The sequence below is a fragment of the Pan troglodytes genome, chromosome 18, assembly GCF_028858775.2.
Source record: "Pan troglodytes isolate AG18354 chromosome 18, NHGRI_mPanTro3-v2.0_pri, whole genome shotgun sequence".
In the NCBI taxonomy this organism is placed as follows: domain Eukaryota; kingdom Metazoa; phylum Chordata; class Mammalia; order Primates; family Hominidae; genus Pan; species Pan troglodytes.
In genome coordinates, this window is record NC_072416.2 from 84,728,774 (window position 1) to 84,752,620 (window position 23,847).

Consider the following 23,847-nt stretch of genomic DNA (forward strand, 5'->3'; position numbering starts at 1 on the left):
ATTTTAGAAAGCAGGTGGTGCTAGGAAGGGCATTCTCTTCAGTTCCATGTTTTCAAGTTAGAAGTGACTCAGAGCATTTACCCCCAGCTCCTTGAGGGGGTGAGGCAGAGGATCACTTGAGCCCAGGAGTTTCAGGCTGCAGTGAACTATAATGGCACCACTGTACTCCACTTGGGCGACACAGCGAGAACTCCTCTCTGACAAACATAATAATAAATAAAAATAATAAATAGTAGTAATAAGAGACCCCTTAGAAAAAATCAACTGGCGCTCTTATGAAAGGAAGATGCTTTCAGGGTGAATAGCTAATGCATGTGGGGCTTAATACCTAGGTGATGGGTTGACAGGAGCAGCAAACCACCATGGCACACAGTTACCTGTGTAACAAACCTGCACATCCTGCACATGTATCCTGGAACTTAAAATTTTAAAAAAAGATGCTATTGAACCTTAACTCAAATACTTAAAACTCAATCATATATGTAAATTTGCATTTGGGCACTTCAGGATTTTTTTTTTGTTTTGGTAGATTTTATCATTTAGAAAAGTTTTGGTTTGGCCAAGAGTGGTGATTCACACCTGTAATCCCAGCACTTTGGGAGGCTGAGGTGGGCAGATCAATTGAGGTCAGGAGTTTGTGACCAGCCTGGACAACATGGTGAAATCCCATCTCTACTAAAAATACAAAAAATTAGCTGGGGGTGGTGGCTCGCGCCTGTAATCCCAGCTACTCAGGAGGCTGAGGCAAGAGAATCACTTGAACCCAAGAGGCAGAGGTTACAGTGAGCCAAGATTACGCCACTGCACTCCAACCTGAGCGACAGAGCGAGACTGTTTCAAAGTAAAGAAAAAAAAGTTTTACTTCACAGCAAAATTGAGCAGAAAGTACAGAGAGTTCCCATATACAACCCCTGCGGCTGCATTTATACACAGCCTCCCCCACTATCAACATCCTGCTGTGGAATGGTACATTTGTTACAATGAACTTACACTGATACATTGTTATCATCCAACAGCCATGGTTTACATTAGAGCTCAGGCTTTCTGTATGTTCTGGGGTTTTGACAAATGCATAATGGCATGTGCCCATCCCTGGAGTATCAGGCAGAATATTTTTACTGCCCTACAGATCCTTTGTGCTCTGCCTCTTCCTCCCTCCCTCCCTGCTAGCCCCTGGCAGTTACCGGTCTCTTTTCTTTCTCCATAGCTTTTTCTTTTCTAGAAAGTCAATAATTGGAATCATACACTATGTAGCCTTTTCACACAGGCTTCTCGCGCTTAGTAATATGCATTTAAGGTTCTTCCATGTCTTTCCATGGCCGGACGGTCCTCTCTTTTTAGTGCTGAGTAATATTCCATCGTTTTGGTGTCCCACGGTTTATCCATTCACGCACTGCAGGACCCCTCAGTTGCCCCTACGTTTTAGCAAATACACAGAAACCTGCTATAACTATTCCTGTGCGGGTTCACAGAGGATTGCAAAGCTTGTCACCGGCATCTTTTAGAACCTGGCTGGAAGGAATAGCGTAGAAATGGTGAGTCTGCCTAGGCATGAAGAGCGTGGCTCTCAATCTCCAAGCTGTGTTCCCTTTTACGGTGAACTTTAAACATCATAGTTCTCCGAAACTACACCCAGTAGCTTCAGTTATACTTTCAATCTACATTCAAAGTAATGGCAAAAACCGCAATTACTTTTGCACCAACCAACTTAACAAAATGTAAGATTGTTTAATAAGCTAATAACTGAAAAGGTATTTGAAGAATTTTTTCCCTCACATTAGGGGTTGCCAGATTAAATACAGGTTTCCCAGTTAAACTTGAACTTCAGATAAAGCGATTTTTTTTTTTCATTTTTAGTATAAGCATGTTCCATGCAGTCTGTGGGCATTGTTATTTTCATTTGTTCAAGCTGGCAAGCCTAAAGGGCCCCCAGTCTGTTGCCAACTTCTCCAAGAAACTCACACAGCCTCGTCCCCCCTTTCTGATTCTTCTGGGCTTGCTCAGCCTGGCCCCTCCCTCCCTGCACCATCCTGTGGCAGGGACGGCACCGCGGTGGAGGTTTGAGCCTGCTGCCTGGCTGGTTCAAATCCCAGGTCTGCAGCTCTCTAGCTGCGTGAGGCTGGGGGCGTCACTGAACGTCTCTGTGCCTTGCTTTTCATTTGCGGAGTGGAGATAGGAGCACCGTTGGCATCCGCCTCTCCACGCTGGTGACGGTGAAGTGCCGGATCCATGCGGCCCGGAGAACAGCACCTAGAACGCAGGGAGAGCTCTCTACGAGCATTGACCTAAAATAAAGTTTCAGCCTGTCATCATCCATGCGCCTGCCACAGCTTGGGAGCCAGGGAGCACTTGACGATGAGTCCCCATTTCTTATGCAGTGTCTGCCTAAAATAAGTGCTAGTAAATGTTTGAAACAAATCCTGGGCTTGAGCCACAAATGGGAGGCAAGGCCTGTGAGTTACGGTTGGGCAGGCAGTGAAGTGGGGAGGGCTGCGTATCTCTGAAGCCCCATTTGTTCAATGTATAGTTAAGAACATGGAGTCTGTGGCTGGGCACGGTGGCTCATGCCTGTAATCCCAGCACTTGGGGAGGCCGAGGCGGGAGGATCACCTGAGGTCAGGAGTTCGAGACCAGCCTGACCAACATGGAGAGACCCCGTCTCTACTAAAAATACAAAATTAGCTGGGCGTGGTGGCACATGCCTGTAATCCCAGCTACTCAGGAGGCTGAGGCAGGAGAATCACTTCAACCTGGGAGGCAGAGGTTGCGGTGAGCCGAGATTGTACCATTGCACTCCAGCCTGGGCAACAAGAGCGAAACTCTCTCTCAAAAAAAAAAAAGAACATGGAGTTTCATGGAGTCCATGTCAAGCAGAGCTGTGCACAGGGCGGACCAGGCCCCTGCCTGTCTTCCCTGTATGGGGGTGGTGAGGCAAACAACAGATAGAAGACTGAATGAGACCACACCAGGCAGGGGAGCCTGTGCCACTGAGAACATGAGTGAGGAGAAAGGGGGAGGTGGGGGGGGCAAGGTAAGCGGATGGCTGGGGGAGGCCTCGGAGGAGGGGGCAAGGGGGCAAAGAATTGAGATGAGGGACCAGGCCCGGGGCACAGCAGGCCCAAAGGCCATGCGGTGGGTCCAGGCTGGGCTGGCCATGCAAGCCCCATGTCGGGATGCACACAGGCAGAGGTGGGGGCCAGGGCCAGGGAGTGTTCTTGGCTTTTACGGACTCCTAGAGGTGGACAGCACCCAGTGACAGTGGTGGTCGGACTCCCCTGGGAGAGCGCTCTGCACTCTTGGCCTTATTCAGTGAGACCCACTGGGGTCCCACTCAGTTATGCCACTGTGGGCGCCAGCCCTAGTCCCAGTGGTTACTGGAAGCACTGGCTGAAGCTGCTCCCAGACTGTGGCTTTTGAGCCTGGCTTATTCCTTGGGGCTCAGAACACCCATCCTACAGGCTGCGGCATTTGATGAAAATTAAATTGTCCCCCACACCCCTCACCTCTTTCTCAACCTGTCCTTGTCCAAACACTGAAGTCCCCTCTGACCTCCCCAGGGGCAGCCTGCTTTCCACAGGCCATTACGGTGAGTCCATGTACCCCACAGGGTTAATCACAGGGGTTCAAGTTAGTGATATAAAAAACTCAAATCTCATACACATTAAGTTGTGTGTGGTCAGAAGTCATGGCTTCATGGATACACCATTATGGATGTTTTTCATTTAACTTTTTAAATCTCCTCTAATTTCCAAGTCCCTAATTCTTTTTTTTGGGGGGGGGGGTAGGGGGGATGGAGTTTTGCTCTTGTTGCCCAGGCTGGAGTGCAATGGCGCGATCTCAGCTCAGCGCAACCTCCACCTCCCGGGTTCAAGCGATTCTCTTGCCTCAGCCTCCCAAGTAGCTGGGACTACAGGCGTGCACCACCATGCCCAGCTAATTTTGTATTTTTAGTAGAGACGGGGTTTCTCCATGTTGGTCAGTCTGGTCTTGAACTCCCGACCTCCGGTGATCCACCTGCCTTGGCCTCCCAAAGTGCTGGGATTACAGGCGTGAGCCACCGCGCCCGGCCCCAAGTCCCTAACTCTTAATCTCAAAGAGGCAGCAAAGGAGTGGGTTAAGAGATCCCAATTTCATCACTTGGCAGCAGCAACACTTAGTTTAGTTATTTAAGATCTCAGTTTCCTCACCTGCAAAATGGTGGTATTAATAGTACCTACCCTGAAAGAGGAGTAAGTGAGAGGTCGTGGCCAAAACGCTTAGCACGGTGCATGGCACAGGGTATGTACACATCACTTTTCCCCTTATCTACTAAGGAGAGAAATCTCGGAAACAGTCGTACACTCACTCAAGCACTACTTGCACACACATCTTGTGTTGAGGTACTGGGCAGTGCACTGGGGCTGCAGAGAACAGAGGACAGTCATTACTCACCTGGAAAGACAGTATGAGGCTGCCGAGCAGATGCCTGGGCCCAGGGAAGACTGATCTTCCTGCCCCCTGGGCGCGTTGGGGACGTATGACCAGCTCTGGCCTATGAGCTGTGAATAGAGGTGATACATGTCACTTCCAGGCTGGAAGACTTAATTCCCAGGGCCGGATCACCTCTCTCCCCTGCCTAGATGACAGGAACAGATATGATGAGAGGTGGTCTTTGAAAACTCAGGCTCCTGAGTGACTTTGATGAACAGAGCCCTCTGCTAAGCTGGGGTTGGCTCAGGGTGGTCACTGAGACTAAGTTTCTTTAAAAAGAAACATATATGTATCTTTAATATTATGATTGCTTGAGGCTAAGAGTTCCAGGCTACTGTGAGCCATGAGCCATGAGCCATTACACTCCAGCCTAGGTGACACAGTGAGGCTCTGTCTAAAAAAAAAATAAAATCCCACAACATCTATAATATGGAATGTCTGGCATCTTTGGTTAATTGTGGCAATGCCTGAATTATAAAACTGATAAGCTCCTCAGAGAATGTGCCGTTTTTTTTTTTTTTTAACCATGAATTATTGTGATGAACTCCATAGCTATTGATGGTAGTTTTCCAGAAACTTCCAGAAAAGGAGGAGAGCAGACGCTGGACTAAGTTAGGCCCTCGCTAAACATTTTGCAAATTCCTTCCATGGAAATACCTTCCTTTACTGTCACATTTCTTTTCAAATTTTCACAGTAAGAAAAGTGTTTTACTCCCATTTTTTATTTTGAAAAATTTCAAATTTACAGAATTGCAAGAACAATACAATCAATACCCAGGCACCACGGGTTCAACAACTGTTCTCATCTTACTACCTTTGCACGACCTTCTGCCCTCCTTCTCCCCTCTGACCCCACCTTGGTTGAATCTTTTGAATCTTCTCCTTCTTGTTCTTCTTTTTGAGACAGGGTCTTGCTCTGTCACCCAGGCAGGAATGTAGTGGTGCAATCATGGCTTACTGCAGCCTCACCCTCCCAGGCCCAAGTAATTCTCTGCCTCTGCCTCCCACATAGCTGGCACTACAGGTGCTCAGCACCACACCCGGCTTTTTTTTTTGTATTTTTTATAGAGATAGGGTCTCGCCGTGTTGCCCAGGCTGGTCTTGAAACCCTGAGCTCAAGTGATCCTCCCACCTCAGCCTCCCAAACTGCTGGGATTACAGGCATGAGCCACCATGCCCGGCAGGGTGAATTTTTTAAAGGTTGCAGAGATGATGAATATCAGCCCCAAACATTTTGACACGTACCTTCTAAAAGCAAGGACATGCTCTTACTTGACCATGTATAATTATCGCACACAAGAATCTTACCCTTGATTCAAGGTTATTATCTCATACACACCCCAGATGCAAATTTTCCCAAGTCTCCTCAAACCTGTCCTTGGTTGCTGTTTAAAATATCCCAGCACTTTGGGAGGCCGAGGCGGGCGGATCACGAGGTCAGGAGATCCAGACCATCCTGGCTAACACGGTGAAACCCCGTCTCTACTAAAAATACAAAAAATTAGCCGGGCGTGGTGGCGGGCGCCTGTGGTCCCAGCTACTTGGGAGGCTGAGGTAGGAGAATGGCGTGAACCCGGGAGGTGGAGCTTGCAGTGAGCCGAGATCGCGCCACTGCACTCCGGCCTGGGGGACAGAGCAAGACTCCGTCTCAACAACAACAACAGGAAAAAAAAAAAAAAAGAAAAAAAAGTTTCTTCCGCCTAGGATTGAGGATTGCGTTTACTTGAGTTTCTTTAATCCTTTTGACCAAGAGCAGTTCTCACTACCCACCCGCTTTTGTAGTCCTTTCTGGCCCTGCCATTTGTCGATGGTGCAGCCTGGCTTTCACTCACCGGAAAACTCACACACAGTAAAATGAGCTTGAACTGAGTTTTAGAAAAGACACTTTTTTTTTGTCCCACAAAAGTTAATCTCTAGAAGCCGGATTACAATGGATTTTTAGGAGGTGGCGCCGACTTTGTGTAACCCAAGGGCTCCTCGGTTCTCAGGCAGCTTCTGGAAGCCTGGGACTCCTCTGCCACCCGATCCCTTTCCCCAAAACCAAGGCACCTCGTGACCCTAGAAAAGAAATGTTTGAAGAATATTGAAATGAATGAATGGGAAATAGAGAAGAAACAAAACTCCTTTCACTTGTCCCCTCTTTGAGTTCTCTGTTGTACCTCAAAAGCAGAAGTGGCTGCTGCCCAGTTTCAAAGTCTGCCTCTTGTTCAAGCCAACCCTCTAAACACACGCCCAGCACAAACAGCTTTCTGATGAATTCCCTGAAGCTCACGCCACACCTCGGGCAGAAAGACAGCTGCAGCGGGAAAACATGGACGAGACAATTTGTTCAACAACTCTGGGGGAAGAAAATGCAGACTTCTAGCCACCTAAGAGGCATAGATTTTATTTGCTGAAAAACCCAGCAAGTTTCCCTGGAGAAAATTTCTTGCTCCCCGAGCAGTTTCAAAGACATTTTTGTTTCCCAAAACAGATCATGTTCTTGACACGTTGCGAAGTTATGGGAAATGTTTTTAATCGACGCGATGCAGTTTATCTCCTTTCTCTGCTTTTACAGATTTCTGAAGGCTCCATTCCAGCCGTGCAATGCCCAGGGGTATCCACAAGGTGTCAGCACCTTCATGATAAGCAGGGCGGGCCGGGCGGTCTTTTTGTTTTTCCGTTTCTCGTAGTAGTTCCCTGGTTGGCCTCAAGATGACGCCAACACCCATGGAGTCCGCCCAGCCGCTCCAGGTGCAGCGGCCACCGGCCGGGAGGAGCGCAGCGCGGTGGGGGCGGAAGGCGAATTAAATACCTTTAGGCTTTATCGCCGCTTATTATTCCAGGAACACGCGAGGCCCTCTGGGACCCGATTCCGCGTTCGGCTCACTGACTTACAAGGTCAAGAAGGGGGAAAATCAGCCAGAAAGTAGCAGCCCCCAATCCAAAATACCCTGGCAGGTTAAAGAAAAGCTCGGAAATACGGTTTTTGCAAAGTCCAGGTGTATGGAAGGCGTTGTTTTAATAACCTGAACAAACATCTTTCCCGGAGTCCCACTGAGCAAACAAGAAACGTAATTCCAGGGGTAAAGGGAAGTGTCTCTCTCACCTTTTCTGTCTTGATTAGACGGATATCTTTCCCCTTCCCTTTTCCTTTCTTTGGGGCGGGGGAGGGTGGGTAATATATTGGGCGACTCGATTTAGGTGTTTGTTTGTTTGTTTGTTTCCCCAGATGACATTGGTTTAAACCTGGACACCCTTGTGTATACAAACGCAGGCAGCAACTGCCATTTTGGAATTTATTTTTTCATAGTCCTTAGCTATTTTAGGTTTTGCTGTGATAAAGCTGTTTCTCTCTCTCTCTCTCACACACACACACACACACACCCCTCGTAAAAGCAGAGTAAAAAGCAGAGTAAATAATATTCCTCCAGGAAGCCTACAGGCTGAGCAGTGTTTCTTGATCAATAGTTTGCATTTCCAGTAAAATCGTGACACGAACTCAGTGTGCCTGTCATGCGCTGCAGGAGAAGGGCACTTTTTGCTAGAGTCCTTTTTTTTTTTTTTTAAGCTAGATGCGGAAATACTAGCTTATTAAAAATAATAAAGTCATGGTGGGAGTTTAGGGTTGGGGCAGAAAGCTCAAATCATTTGCCTGTGAGCTGAGAACTGGGCAAGTTTATTTTACTTTGTTTCAAAGAAAGAAGAAAAAGGATCAGGTTAGAAAAAGAGCCCAGAATACTCATAAAAACAATGTTTCAGAAGTGGAATATTCAAGGTAAAGGAACCTGATTTGTAGCTTCCCTTTGGCTTTGAATTGATCAGGAGACAAAGATAATGCATCTACATTTTCGTCTTCTGTTCTTTTATTGGAAATGAGTGGCACGCCCCGATTGCCTTCTACTCGCCTCCCCGAAGCGAAGAGGCCTGGTGGGTTGTCTCAACATCCTTTTGCTGAGAATCGAATACGCAGCCGATGAACAGCCAGGAAGGGTGCAAGGAAACCTGAAATACAAATGTTCTCCCTGAAGCCCTCTTCCCTGCCCAACCAGACCAGCAACTTCCAAAATTCTGCCCGTGTTTAGCCTTGTTAAAGGGGTGTCTCACTCCTTCAGGGAAAGTGGGAAAAGGGGATCTGATTATTGAGGTGTGGAAGGAATAAATAATCAGTCCACAAATGAACAAACTGTCCGGGATTCCTAGAGGGAAGGAGAAATCCTTGAAGGAGATCCAAGTCGCTCCAGGTCTGCCTCCCGAATAATATCATCCCGAAGGGATCTTGAACCATTTGCAATCAACCGCTCACCCAGTCTTCCCACGGAGCGCGCTCCCTAACTCACCCTACCCACCCAACAAAACAAAAACAGGCTAAAATATAGAAAATCAACTTGGAGGCTCCCAGGGGGACGTTGCCAGGAGCAGGAGGCAGGGACAGCGCCCTAGGGTCGGTGTTAGCGGCCGGCCCCGGCCTGGGCCAGGGGAAGCGTCCACGCTTGGTGCCCGCGGTGCGCGGCGCTCATTGCGCGCGCCTTCGAGCGAAGCCCCCGCGGAAAACAGGCTCGGGTTTCTCCTCGCAGGGCCCAGGAACTCGGCTCTGCCTGGCCCCGGTGGGTCGCTGCATTGTCCCAGTCTTCTGGGAGTGCGGGGTCAGCTTGTTAGAGGGAATTTCTACCTGGGAAAAGGCAGACGAGTTTCGAAGCTGAAGTTGGTGGGCTGCGAGTGTCCACGCGGGAGACGAAAGGGGGAAATAGCAGAGTCACTTCACCCTTTTCCCCAGACCCCACAAAACTGCTCGCAGCGACGCGGATGATTTACCGAATTCCCCGCGAATTCGGAGGATTAAGTTGTCAGTCAGCACGTTGCTACCTTCCCCTCTATCCACTCCGCTGCCTGGCTCCTCGGCGGGGAGCGAGGGAAACTCAGTTTCTAGGGTTTGCCTCTAAAACCTCGATAGGTTATCCTTGACGACCCCGAGCCTGGAAACTCCCTGTTGATGATTAATTATTTGATTAAATAAGTATAACATCCAGGAGAGGCCCTGCCATTCCAATCCAGCGCGTTTGCTTTGAATCCATTACACCTGGGCCCCCATAATTAGGAAATCTAATTATTCGCTTCATCACTCATTAATAAGAAAAATGTCCCAGGATCATTGCTACTTACAAGGTCTTTGGGAGAGATATTTTACTCTATTAATCCATTCTATTTTATATTTCAAATTGATTTTTTTAACAGAGGAAAGTGGCTATTTTTTTGTTTTGGGCATATGGGCCCATTCACCAAAATGTGATCATAAAATAAATTTTAATAAGATATAACTTTTTAAAAAGTCTTTTCAAGTGAAGACGGAGTCACCGCGGAGGCCGGGGCGGCCGGGTCTTAGAGCCGACGGATTCCTGCGCTCCTCGCCCCGATTGGCGCCGACTCCTCTCAGCTGCCGGGTGATTGGCTCAAAGTTCCGGGAGGGGGCGTGGCCCGAGGAAAGTAAAAACTCGCTTTCAGCAAGAAGACTTTTGAAACTTTTCCCAATCCCTAAAAGGGACTTGGCCTCTTTTTCTGGGCTCAGCGGGGCAGCCGCTCGGACCCCGGCGCGCGGACCCTCGGGGCTGCCGATTCGCTGGGGGCTTGGAGAGCCTCCTGCGCCCCTCCTTGCGCGGGCCGAGGGTCCACCTGGGTCCCCAGGCCGCGGCGTCTCCGCTGGGTCCGTGGCCGCCCGCCTGCCCGCGCTGCCGCCGCCGGGTCCTGGAGGCAGCGAGGAGCGGGGCCGGCGCTGCGCTTGCCCGGGGCGCGCCCTCCAGGATGCTGATCCGCCCGGTCCGCTGAAAGCGCGCGCCCCTGCTCGGCCCGAGCGCCGCCGCCCGCGCCCCCTCGCCCCGGAGGCTGCCAGGAGCCCGGGGCCGCCCCTCCCGCTCCCCTCCTCTCCCCCTCTGGCTCTCTCGCGTTCTCTCGCTCTCGGGGCCCCCCTCGCTCCCCCGGCTGCAGTCCGTGCGCGCGGGCGCCGGCGAGCCGTCTCGGAAGCAGCATGCAGGCGCGCTACTCCGTGTCCGACCCCAACGCCCTGGGAGTGGTGCCCTACCTGAGCGAGCAGAATTACTACCGGGCTGCGGGCAGCTACGGCGGCATGGCCAGCCCCATGGGCATCTATTCCGGCCACCCGGAGCAGTACAGCGCGGGGATGGGCCGCTCCTACGCGCCCTACCACCACCACCAGCCCGCGGCGCCTAAGGACCTGGTGAAGCCGCCCTACAGCTACATCGCGCTCATCACCATGGCCATCCAGAACGCGCCCGAGAAGAAGATCACCTTGAACGGCATCTACCAGTTCATCATGGACCGCTTCCCCTTCTACCGGGAGAACAAGCAGGGCTGGCAGAACAGCATCCGCCACAACCTCTCGCTCAACGAGTGCTTCGTCAAGGTGCCTCGCGACGACAAGAAGCCCGGCAAGGGCAGTTACTGGACCCTGGACCCGGACTCCTACAACATGTTCGAGAACGGCAGCTTCCTGCGGCGCCGGCGGCGCTTCAAAAAGAAGGACGTGTCCAAGGAGAAGGAGGAGCGGGCCCACCTCAAGGAGCCGCCCCCGGCGGCGTCCAAGGGCGCCCCGGCCACCCCCCACCTAGCGGACGCCCCCAAGGAGGCCGAGAAGAAGGTGGTGATCAAGAGCGAGGCGGCGTCCCCGGCGCTGCCGGTCATCACCAAGGTGGAGACGCTGAGCCCCGAGAGCGCGCTGCAGGGCAGCCCGCGCAGCGCGGCCTCCACGCCCGCCGGCTCCCCCGACGGCTCGCTGCCCGAGCACCACGCCGCGGCGCCCAACGGGCTGCCTGGCTTCAGCGTGGAGAACATCATGACCCTGCGAACGTCGCCGCCGGGCGGAGAGCTGAGCCCGGGGGCCGGACGCTCGGGCCTGGTGGTGCCGCCGCTGGCGCTGCCCTACGCCGCCGCGCCGCCCGCCGCCTACGGCCAGCCGTGCGCTCAGGGCCTGGAGGCCGGGGCCGCCGGGGGCTACCAGTGCAGCATGCGAGCGATGAGCCTGTACACCGGGGCCGAGCGGCCGGCGCACATGTGCGTCCCGCCCGCCCTGGACGAGGCCCTCTCGGACCACCCGAGCGGCCCCACGTCGCCCCTGAGCGCTCTCAACCTCGCCGCCGGCCAGGAGGGCGCGCTCGCCGCCACGGGCCACCACCACCAGCACCACGGCCACCACCACCCGCAGGCGCCGCCGCCCCCGCCGGCTCCCCAGCCCCAGCCGACGCCGCAGCCCGGGGCCGCCGCGGCCCAGGCGGCCTCCTGGTATCTCAACCACAGCGGGGACCTGAACCACCTCCCCGGCCACACGTTCGCGGCCCAGCAGCAAACTTTCCCCAACGTGCGGGAGATGTTCAACTCCCACCGGCTGGGGATTGAGAACTCGACCCTCGGGGAGTCCCAGGTGAGTGGCAATGCCAGCTGTCAGCTGCCCTACAGATCCACGCCGTCTCTCTATCGCCACGCAGCCCCCTACTCCTACGACTGCACGAAATACTGACGTGTCCCGGGACCTCCCCTCCCCGGCCCGCTCCGGCTTCGCTTCCCAGCCCCGACCCAACCAGACAGTTAAGGGGCTGCAGAGACGCAAAAAAGAAACAAAACATGTCCACCAAACTTTTCTCAGACCCGGGAGCAGAGAGCGGGCACCCTAGCCCCCAGCCGTCTGTGAAGAGCGCAGGTAACTTTAATTCGCCGCCCCGTTTCTGGGATCCCAGGAAACCCCTCCAAAGGGACGCAGCCCATCAAAATGAGTATTGGTCTTAAAATCCCCCTCCCCTACCAGGACGGCTGTGCTGTGCTCGACCTGAGCTTTCAAAAGTTAAGTTATGGACCAAATCCCATAGCGAGCCCCTAGTGACTTTCTGTAGGGGTCCCCATAGGTGTCTGGGGGTCTCTATAGATAATATATGTGCTGTGTGTAATTTTAAATTTCTCCAACCGTGCTGTACAAATGTGTGGATTTGTAATCAGGCTATTTTGTTGTTGTTGTTGTTGTTCAGAGCCATTAATATAATATTTAAAGTTGAGTTCACTGGATAAGTTTTTCATCTTGCCCAACCATTTCTAACTGCCAAATTGAATTCAAGAAACCGATGTGGGTTTTGTTTCCTGTAAAATTATGAGATATAATTCTTTTTCCCGTTGGAGGTCTTTTACAAAACAAGAAAATAATTTATTTTTTTGTTGGTGGATAAAGAAGTCAAGTATCTGATACTTTTTATTTACAAAGTGTGATGGTTTTGTATAGTAGGTTCCACCCTGAGTATTCCTAAAAGAAAAAAAAAAACTTAAAAAATCTCACTTCATCTATGTTTGTCTTATGTGGTCTTAATCGTTGTACTTACCTTAAAATAAACCCATGTTTTTTTTTCTGCCCAAAGTTTGGACAGTGTTTGTGTTGTTGCATTTTTTAAAAACGAGGTGTGTTTGCAAACCCACCTGCTTGGATTATTTTTGTTACACAGGTGGGTATATGTGCAGACACATAGAAACGACCAGAGAATAGGAGCACACACCTGCTGTCTTGTTTAGTGACAGAAAAAGGCTTTTGATTAATTTTAAAATCCCACTCTAGGATTTTTTCTTTTCGAGAAACCGCCTAGTTGGAGGGGGCTGCCTGAAGGACCGGACCATGAGTTTGCCGTGATGCATTTTCTTAAATGCAGAAAAACATGCTAATTGTCAAAAACAAACAGTGCCACTCCATCTCAGTGTCCAGCCGTCCCCAGTTTAGGAGGTGAAGGAAGGGAAGAATAAACATTTCCCGTTTGCTAACTGCAACCCAGGGTGAGTCCTGCTTTCCCCCGATTTTATAAAATTTGAGCCTCTTTGCCTGCTTTAATAGTTTTCCAGAGAATTTGAACTGGGCCAATGAAGGTCTGAAGGGGACGGATTTTCTAGCGTTTAATATCCATCCCCCTTAGCAGCCAGATCAGAGGGGAATTTCAGACTTTATTACTTCTCAATGTCATGTCTAAATCTACACCCTCATCGCAGTGAAAAATTTTAAAACCTCATTACGCTTCAAAAATAATTTATGATATTTTTAGAGTTCTAAATTCAAGTTTTTCAATATGTTAAATAAGAGATTATTTTTTGTTTTCAATGTTAATATCTCGTCTTTTACATTTTTAATAGCAACATAGTTTTTGTGAAATGTAGCTGACGAAATGGCTTTATTATCTATTTCAATGGCTGAAGTCCACCACTCCCCTGCTGGCCTCTATGTGTGAATTTGGGGACCAAAGCTTCATCAATTCCCACCCCAGCAGGTGAGCTGTACCTTGCTAATGCTGAAGTTCTTTGTGAGCTTAATGTTTCAAGACCAGATGATTTTGCTAAAGGTGATTTTGCTTGATGCCGTGGCGCTGAACGTAACCCAGGTGTTTTTCTTGTTGTTTTAAACGTGGCACTTTATCTCCACGCTATGTTGAAATAGAATTAGGGGAAGCTTAAAGTATAATAATTTTCCCCACATGTGCAACACAGTCTCTTTCAATCTGTGGCCCCAGAGGTGGCACACAGTTAAGACTTGGAGGCTGTCTCATTCTTTTTCATAATGTGCGGGTTCCCGGGTGTCCGGGTGCTAGACTTTCAGCAGGCCCCAGGCCAGACGGGCTTTGGTTGAGTGAACAGGAGGAGGAAGTTAAGGAGGTAGGGGTGGGGAGAGACCCTCTCCAAGCTGCAGAAGAAGGTGGCCCAAGCTCCTTGCCTGCGTCTGCCGTGACGGTTTCATTTTACTTCTGCTCGCTTCATGCTATTTGCCCCAGGAGAAGAGGAGAGTATTCCAGACGGTAAGCGAGCTGGCTTTTTCCCTTCCCTAGACGTTTTAAAGAAATCTTTCTGAAAGCTTGCCCTCATCGTAAGCTTTGAAACCGTTGGTGTCCTGTTAGTGGTGAGGCCTGAGAGACACACGGAAAATAAAGGAGAGCGACGGTGTGGCTGAGAGCCCCCAGCTCTGCTGTTGAAACTACGCTGGGCTTTTGCACCTTTAGGAAGCCTTTTTAAAGAAGTCCTGCTGTGTGGGGGCCGGAAGCCCAAGTGAGTGGCCCTTGTGGAGGTTATCGGGAGGGGTTTTTTCCATTCCTTGGGGAACGTGGGCAACTGGGGGATTGTATCTGAAGCTTTATTCAGGTCTTCGGCGGCAGCAGAGTGGAGAACCAGGCCCTTAGTGTGTAGCGGCCTGGGGATTTTGGGACTCATCTGAGGACCCTGTCACTCAAGGCTTCCTCGTCTCAGTGGGGACAGGGATAGGTGCGGTAAGTGCTAGAAGGCCGGTGGCCCCTTGTGCTGTGAGCTGGCTCAGAGCTCTGTGCAGCCCCGGTCTTCTGCAACCCCGGCGTCCTGCAGTGCCTGTGTGGACCTCAGGCCTGGGGGCTTAATGGCCTCTGGGGCATCTGTTGCTCTCCCAGCGGAGTGGGAAGATTCCATAGCACGTGCTGTGAATAGCCAACGTTCTCACCAACAGTTTTGCGTCTTGGCAGCCACCCTGCTCGTCTGCTGCCCAGTGTACAAAAAGTACGTGCCCAGGGCATTGGCTATTCTTGATCCGCTCATCCACCACCTTTTCCTATTGCCTTCTGGTCCTCAGGAGGTTCTGGGCCTTTCAAGGAAAGGTGAAAGGAGGTTGAGGATGGTAGGGTCAGAGTGTCTGCCACAGGCTGCAGGGACTCTGGGCTGGGGCGCCTCTACAGACCACGCAAATGCAGTTTGCACGAAGTCTGTCTGATAACCCTGTGCCTTCCTGACCCAGTAAGAAGATATCGCAGGGCCAATCACAAAGATGTGGCAAATAAAATGAAAGTGCCCGAACACCATGGTAGAGACCTTCCCATTGATTTAACGCTGCATCCCTGGCGGGTTTTGGCTGGGTGGCCTCTGACTCTAAGCACAGTCCAGTTATGACAGATATGGGCCACCCGGAGAGACCCCCATGGCCTCTGAGCATCCCGTACATTCTCAGCCCCAGAGAGGCTATAGCCAGAGTAGCCTCCTCGAATGGGCCATCTTGTGTAACCTCTGAGGCTCCACCCCAAGTTCACAGCTTTCAGGAAGAGGGACTGCCTGCATCCTGCTGGCCGTGCCCAGGCCTCTCGAAGGCTGGGCTTGGGTCTGTGGTCAAAAGGCCATCACTGCTCTGGAATAGGTGACCTATCCCTGAAGATGCAAATCTTGCTGTGACTTTTGTCCGGGAATTGCTGGAGCACTGGGCTAGGAATGAGAAGACCACATCTTTCTGTGTGAACAAACCATTTCCCCTCCCTGGCCTTGGTCTCTTTATCTGTAAAATGACCAGGTGGCCAGGGCTGCGCTGCACTCCCCTTCTGGGCATAGCCAGGGCTGCTGCCATGGGGCCTCACTTATACTGCTGACCCTCCTGCCACCAAGACATGAAGATCAGAAACCAGACGCAGAAGAAAACACAGGGTCCTGGGAACTTCTGCGCTTGGCTCATAAATCTTTCGGGGGTAGGTCCCCTTCCCTTTACCCAGTGACTGCGTGGGGGTTGCTGCTGGCGCAGGGAGAGGCTTGTGAACAGAGCTCCCGGCTCACCGGTGAAAATGAACCCTGTGTGCTTGTGAAGGTCTCCTCACTCCTCCTCCCCACCCCCATCCAAAAAAGGGGGTGGGGGTGTTGGGCAAGGTTGGTTGATGGGAACTTATTGTTAACTGAAAACATGAGCTGGGTGGAGATAGAGACACCAAGATAAGACACTCATTGAAGGGTGGGCAGAGCCACGTGTCTTGAGAAAGTGCTGAGGTCTCCGAGCCTGTGGTTGGCAGCTTGGGAACATGTGTTTGCCTGCGTCCCTGTCTGACTCTCTCAGTGGGATGAAGGTGGGTAAGTAGAGACCTGAGGTTTTATGCCTTAGGTGCCAGTAGGCTGAGGCTGGTTGGGGGTCTGGAGTCCAGTGCTTTTGTTCCAGGTGAGTGGGACAGGCCGGGTCAGAGCTACCCAGAGAGCCCGCCCCTTGCCTCCCAGTGAGCACTTTCTTGCACCACATATTTGAAATGCTTTCCCAAACTTTGAGAAGCGTTCCCTGCCTGCCTCTTGCATGGCCTCAGCTCACGAAGACGTTTGAAATGTTTGCTTTTTGACATAGGCATGTAAGGAAGGGGGCGGACGGTTTCAGGGGAGATTGGAAGGCTGGCAGCCGCTCTTCAGGGACAGCCACTGGGTCTGGGAAGACACCACCCACCTGTAATTTGTGCCAGGCTTTCTCTTCCCTTTTCAACCTTCCTGCTGTAGAGCAAAAGCAGAGGGCTAGGTTTGTCTGAGTGTCAGCCTTGTGGGGACTTCATCCTGGGTGGTGGGTATGTGAAGAGGGAAGGGGGCATGGTTGGTAAAGCTGCTGGCATCCCAGACCCATTTAGGGCATGGAGCTGGGAGGCTTCCACCCCCTTTGTGTCCTGAGGTGCAGCTTCATGCTCTGGAACGTCAGTCTATGCCCACCCAGGCTGCGAGGTCATGGAGACCCTGGGCCTCACCTGTCTCAGCGGCCCTCTGGCCCTGGGTCTCCATCTGTCTTGTGTTATTTTCACAGGTGGCCTTCCTAGTGGAGTCCCTCTCTCTAAGGCCGAATCCATGTGCACCAACTCAGGCCCTTACTAAGATTCAGGTGACATCAGACAGATCACCTTAAGCACTCTGGGACAGTCTCTCGGCTGAAAACAGTCATAGCATTGAGAGGGTTATCTCCGGGATTCATGAATGTCACACAGGTTGGCAAGGTGCTTCCATAGTGTCCTGTTCATAGTAAACTCTCATGACCAGCCATTAAGGTTTACGTGGAACACAGAAGAGAAAAAGAGGAAGAGAAAGGAATCTTTGGTCTGAGTGACCTGCATTTATCATACCGTGCTATGCAGCCCCGGCGGGGAACGCCACTGTGTCTGGGAAGATGCCACTCACCTTTAATTCTGCCAGGCTTTTCCTTCCTTTTTCAACCTTCCTGCTCTACAGGGAAAGCAGAGGGCTGGGCTTTTCAAAAACCCAGTGAGAGCATGTGCACCAACTGCCTCTGTTTAGAGCCTTTCCATCATTTCTGGGAACAAGGTGTGCTATAAATAAGTGCATCGTTTGGGAAGTCCCACCCAGCTTTTGGGTCTCCTTCTGCATTTGCTGATTCAGTGGGACCACCATTACCTTCATGTCCCGCTCACTGCCTCCCAAGAGAAGGGAGGCCCTGGGCCCTGCTACTCCAGCTCTGGAAACCTTCCACTCTCTTCAAAGCGGGCGGGGAGGGAAGGAGGGAGAGGTCTTCTGGCTTTTGGTGGAACATAAGCGAGGACTCTGGGATTTTCTTACAATGTCCCGAATCTCCCAGCTCCGGGGGTGCTGCACACCCTCTCCTCTCTGGAGGGCCCCTCTCCCACTGTCTACTCCAGACAATCTCTGCCTCTGAGTCCTTCCAGATACCTGAGCATGTCAGACCCCAGAGCACCCACTTTTGGAGGACACTCACGTGGGCTGTGGTCCCTGTGCAGCCATTTCCTACTTTCAGGGTCTTGGGGTGTTCTGTGCCGAGCCTCAGTTTCATCATCTGTCAAATGGGTGAATCTGCCACGCCTGCCTTTCACAGATTTAGTAAGAGTTGGCAAGAGAACTTCCATGGAGCCCTGAGTGTCCACACTGGTGCTGTTGTAAGATGATTTTCTGTCTTTGGAGCACTTCCTCATGGGACACCTGAGGCAGGTTAACTTACAGGGCTTTGTTCAGTTTCCTGGTTTGCAAAATGGGAGCGACAGAGGTTTCTATTAGGGCTGCTGTGAGGATGAAATGGCTCAGTACATTCTAGTTATTCATATTATTATCATCTGTCTCCAATGTTTTTAGGTTGTCAGTAAGGTGAGGGGCTAAACCCTTCATCTTTCCACCGCAGCTCTTCTCAAACGTGCTACACGCGGTGGAATCATGCATACGTATGTAACACACACACACGTCGTACATGTGGTAACTGTCTTTACGTTTGGAAAAGTGATGCAGATATTTGGAAAGCGACACAGATTACTGTTAACTCAGGTTTCTGCTTTTTGCTTTCCAGTGAGGAAGGTTGAGTGGATGGCTTGGGGCGCAGTGGGAGGAGCTCTTGTCTCTTACCGGTCAGCCTTTTTATCTGAGGCCGTTTTCATCACCAATGCCTGGTCTCTGATCTGCCTCCCTGAGGAACGCACATGCGCTTTGTCCCAGGACTGGGAAGGAGGCGGTCTACCCTCATCCCACGCTGAACCCCGTTTCTGCTCAAGCCTCAGAGTTGGAAACTCCAGTCCTTCTGGAGCATCCGGGCAGGCCAGAGATCTCAGGCTTTTCTTGCAGGCTGGGAGGTGAGCCCTCACCAAGTGACTTCTCAGATGACGCGCTTTTCTGGGATCCGAGGCTTATGAATCTACAGGGAACATTCAGTGTCCCCATCTGGCTCTCTAGGACACTCGTTCTAGAGGCCCGCCCGGCCGTCTCCCAGGCTCGGCTGCCTCCCGCAGGCCCTTCGCTCTGGCCTCAGCCAACAGAGCCTCCGCACGAGGGCGCATCCGCTCTCGGACTCCCAGGGCTTGAGCCTGCACTCCCCGGAAATATGGAAATTGCCCCAGCGCGGGGTTCCTTCTAACAGAGGCCCCTCCTAGGCTCAGGTTACAAACTCATCAATCACCCGGGAGCCCGGGATTCAAACCCGCTCTGGAGCCGGGCTGGGGCGCAAAGCCGGAGTTCTACAGCTGAAACCTCCCAGAGATTTTGCACACTTCTGCAAACGCGCGGGGCTGGGTGTGCGTCTCCAAACCGCGACTAGAGCGTGGGCATTTGTTTTTTGTTTTTTGTTTTTTTTCTCTCTCTCCTAATCTCTCCCTCTTTCTCTCTCTTTTTTTTTTTTTTTTTGCTTTACTATCGGTGCCCCGCCCACCAGCCTCCCGTGTCTCCGCCCACGTCCCGCCCATTACCAAATCGGGCAGTATTTATCACCGTACAAATTCAAGCTCGGATTTGCCTTAGAGTTTAGAAGACGCGCCGGGACGGCGGGAGTTTCGGTAGAGCCAGGGATGTGCGTGCTGGACTTCGGGTGCCGCGTGGGGAGCTCCAGGAGGGGCTGTGGGATAGGAAGGTGGGGAAGGGGTTGCATAGTGACACCGGTTTATCTCTCGGTCTGTGTGTGTTGGAGCGAGCGCCGAGGCTGGAGAAGGAACTGGATCCAAACTTGAGCTTGCTGGGGGCGCGCGGCCCCGGAGAGGTTGGGTGACCCCAGAGACTGTGGGGCCTGCGGGTTGCAAAGGCGCTGGCATTGAGGTTTCTTCATCCCAAGTTTGAAAGGGGTGCGCGGGTGAGAGCAAGTGGTAACGAAAGGACAAAGCCCCGCCCCTCCTGGCCGGAGGTTCACCCCCAGGACCTAGGCGGGCGCGGCCGGGCTGCTCGCTGGACCCACGTTAGAGGAGCAGGGCCGCGGAGGGAGGCCCGAGGTGTCCCAGGGACTGGCCTGTCGCTCCCGCAGGCAGTGCCGGTACCCAGACCGGTTTTTCCACCCTTCCTGCGACTTCCTTTTTGGTATTTTAAATTTACCGGCTCCCCTGCGGTCTACTTATTCCATGGGCTGGGTACCCAGGAAACCCAAACACACGGGTTATTTCTGATTTTCTCATTTTGAAAAAGGATGCCCGCCACGTTTCCGTGTTCAGAGGCTACCTGAGCACTCACATCCTCAGCCGGGTGTGGCAGCGGCAGACACTCCCCCTACCCCTGTAAGTGCCCTCGGTGCCTCTCCCTCCTTCCTGGCCCACTGGCAGTGGGCCATTTCTACACCCACCTGCCATCCTCCCCCTTCCCTCATCTCTTTGACATGCTCACACGATTTGCTCAATGAGACGCCAGTTATCCGAACGTGTGTGTGTGTGACAGTGTGTGTGTGTTTTAATATTCAGGGGGTGATCATAAACAGGAAGTAGTCACACTAGGTGCCTCTACCCTTACCCTAACCGGTGGAGTGGGGAAGAGAGGCCCCCTTCGAAATCAGCATGATTCAGGATTTTTTATTCAAACAGTGATGTGGGAAAATGTAAAATGAGATGGGGGTGGAGGGCCGCGTACACCCCAGGGTGGGTGGATACGGGGAGAGCAAGCAGGCTTCCCAAATGCCTAATGTAATCACGGGCCAGCTGCACGCACTTGTAAAGTTGTTATAACCCCCTCCTTGTTATAAACAGGAAAGCCCAGAATATAAAGCTGGAGACCCACATTCACAAATACCAGGCCTCCCGCGCCAGCTGCCACGGCCTCCTTTTATGGTGTTCCTCTCTTGCAACCTTGGCCCCATCAGGAGGACCTTACTTTTGCCCCTGGTTCTCTAAATGGGTTTATTTTGAAACCTTCCTCAATGGAGCTGTGGACCATGAGCTCTTCCCCAGGCCCCCAGTGCCTTAGGCCTTCCCTTCCAGAGAGACTGGGCTCCCAGAGTCCACTTTCCCTCCGATTTCCGGAGAGCCCTGGAAGGGAGGGTGTGGGAGAGCAGGTCCCTAGAGAGTGCCACCTCCTACTGGGTCTGCCACCTGTTTTTCTAGGGAGGGCCGCATCCCCTTCTCAGCAGACACTCAGGCTTCTTAGATACTCTCCCTGCCCCAATCTAAAAGGTTCCTAGGACCTCAGAAAGTGTTTTACTAGACTGTGGCATCTCGATATCTCCGGTTAAGCATGGGAGAAGAAAAGGCCTTTTGTGGGAGGCCCTGGCGTTATGGGGCTCCCCCAGGCCAGCGTAAAACTCATCCCTGCACACCCACCCCCATCTCCACCTCTCCTTCCTGGCTCAGCAGACCCTGCTCTGAGCCACCGCAGTCTACATCCTGCCTCACTGACTGTGTGTGCTTACAGCGTCAAGGGGTGGACGTGATATTTCAAACATCAGATCAGTGCGTTTATATATTGGGTGCCCGGAAATTTTTCCAAATAAACACAGCTTGATTCAACTTGGGTGGGCGGACTTATCAACAGACTAATTCTATAAACAAATGAAGGAATAGCCCCAAAACCGATTGGCTGGTATCAAAAAGACACGTGGAGGGAAAAGCTTGGAGTTTTTCAGCAATGAAATTTTAATTAATGTGGGTGGGCTGAGAACACAAGGACTGTTTATCATAGACAATTTATTTTCCAGGGCTAAGTCAACATATAACAGCAAACTTACAACAATTATTTAACATTTTTAAAGCCATGAAGAAGGGACAGAGCACGGAGCGGCCGGGGAGAGCGGCAGAGCCAGAGGCAGAGGCACGGCTGGCTCCCCGGGAGGGCCCTTGCGGCGCGGGGCGCAGTGCCTAGGCCGCCCGGGTCTCCTGCGTTGCGGGGAGCGCAGCGCAGGCTCTCGCTTGCCATGAGTCACCTCTTCGATCCCCGGCTGCCTGCCCTGGCCGCCTCGCCCATGCTGTATCTGTACGGTCCCGAGAGACCCGGGCTCCCTCTGGCCTTCGCCCCCGCGGCTGCTCTAGCTGCCTCGGGCCGGGCCGAGACCCCGCAGAAGCCTCCCTACAGCTACATCGCGCTCATCGCCATGGCGATCCAGGACGCGCCCGAGCAGAGGGTCACGCTCAACGGCATCTACCAGTTCATCATGGACCGCTTCCCCTTCTACCACGACAACCGGCAGGGCTGGCAGAACAGCATCCGCCACAACCTCTCGCTCAACGACTGCTTCGTCAAGGTGCCCCGCGAGAAAGGGCGGCCAGGCAAGGGCAGCTACTGGACGCTGGACCCCCGCTGCCTGGACATGTTTGAGAACGGCAACTACCGGCGCCGGAAGAGGAAGCCCAAGCCGGGCCCCGGGGCCCCGGAGGCCAAGAGGCCCCGCGCCGAGACGCACGAGCGCAGCGCGGAGGCGCAGCCGGAGGCGGGGAGCGGGGCAGGGGGCTCGGGCCCCGCAATCTCCCGCCTGGAGGCAGCGCCCGCCGGCCCCTCTCCCCTCCTGGACGGCCCCTCTCCGCCGGCGCCCCTCCACTGGCCGGGGACCGCGTTCCCGAACGAGGACGCTGGTGACGCTGCCCAGGGCGCAGCGGCCGTGGCGGTCGGCCAGCCAGCGCGCACAGGGGACGGCCCGGGGTCCCCTCTGCGCCCCGCCTCCCGCAGCTCTCCGAAGAGCTCCGACAAGTCCAAGAGCTTCAGCATAGACAGCATCCTGGCGGGAAAGCAGGGCCAGAAGCCGCCTTCAGCGGACGAACTCCTAGGGGGTGTCAAGCCTGGGCCCGGCGGCCGTCTGGGTGCCTCCCTCCTGGCCGCCTCCTCCAGCCTCCGTCCGCCTTTCAACGCTTCCCTGATGCTCGACCCGCATGTCCAGGGCGGCTTTTACCAGCTCGGGATCCCCTTCCTCTCCTATTTCCCCCTGCAGCTTCCCGACACGGTACTCCACTTCCAGTAAAGCAAACAATGGCACGGTTCTTCTCCCGGCCCAGCCTGAGCCTCCGCTGAGCGAAAGGCCACAGCTCCCACCGGCGGAGGATTTTAAAATGATCTTTGCCTGGGTCGGCCTGTGGGTTCAGGGAAGTGTTACCAACCATTGCGCGCAGGTGGGCGCGCTGGCCTGTCTTCTCCGAAGCAAACTTTTCCCAGCAACTGGGAGCAGCTACGGAGACTTAAAAGATCCCCGCGGGGTCATGGGCACCGCACGTGGGCCCTGCAGGGACCTCTACCGCGGGAGATTTCTTGACTTTTGGCCTGTCTAATGGAGTGTGGTCTTCAGCCTCCCACCACAGGTCCTGCGCGTCCCGGGCATGCAAGGGCCCGCAGACCACGCAAGGCAGGCCTTACAGGTGCAGTGAGGTCCTTTCGACCGGGGACCCCCCGTATGACCGTCGCCTGCTTCGCTGTTGCCGTGTGGCTCAGGCCTTGGTTTTGAGCCCATCTGGGTGGTGGGTGGTCACAGCTGGGTTTGTTCCTGACTTGACGTTGTGGAGGTGCCGGGGGTGACCCCGGGTTTTCAGGTTTTCTGAGAGATGGAGGGCCCGATGAGGATTTATGACCAATGTTCAGCTATAGAAGCTGATAACCACCCAGAGCAATAACACTTTTATTTTAAACAGAGACTTTTTCTCTTAATTTCTTTCTGGGTAGTAAAAAGAACATGTTTCATTCTTTGCATAAATACTTGACTCTAAGCATTGACCTTTGAAAACGCCTGTATTAACAATTTTTAGCACTCTATATAACATCTTCTTGCATTACGATAGCTCATTAGCCAATACACATGCAGCTATGTAACCCACAACAGCAGACGTCCTATCCTTTTGCTTTTGTTTTTAAGGGATCAAAATATTTCAAGGGATACCATGAGGAAGGCTGTGAGGGGAAGGGGATATGCCTTGGACAATGTCAGAGTTTTGATTTCCATGTTTTTTCAAGATC

The 23,847-nt window shown here is 52.7% G+C and overlaps 2 protein-coding genes across 2 annotated transcripts; both read left to right on the forward strand.

Annotated features, from left to right (window-relative positions):
* The first annotated feature begins 9,815 nt into the window (after positions 1-9,815).
* On the forward strand, positions 9,816-13,485 carry FOXC2 (forkhead box C2). Its single transcript, XM_016930320.4, has one exon. The coding sequence runs from the start codon at positions 10,472-10,474 to the stop codon at positions 11,975-11,977; it is 1,506 nt and encodes a 501-aa protein (XP_016785809.2). The 5' UTR covers positions 9,816-10,471; the 3' UTR covers positions 11,978-13,485.
* Positions 13,486-13,548: 63 nt separating this feature from the next.
* Positions 13,549-23,526, forward strand: FOXL1 (forkhead box L1). Its single transcript, XM_016930321.4, has one exon. It carries the CDS (start codon positions 21,827-21,829, stop codon positions 22,862-22,864), a length of 1,038 nt encoding a protein of 345 aa, XP_016785810.3. The 5' UTR covers positions 13,549-21,826; the 3' UTR covers positions 22,865-23,526.
* The last annotated feature ends 321 nt before the right edge of the window (positions 23,527-23,847 follow it).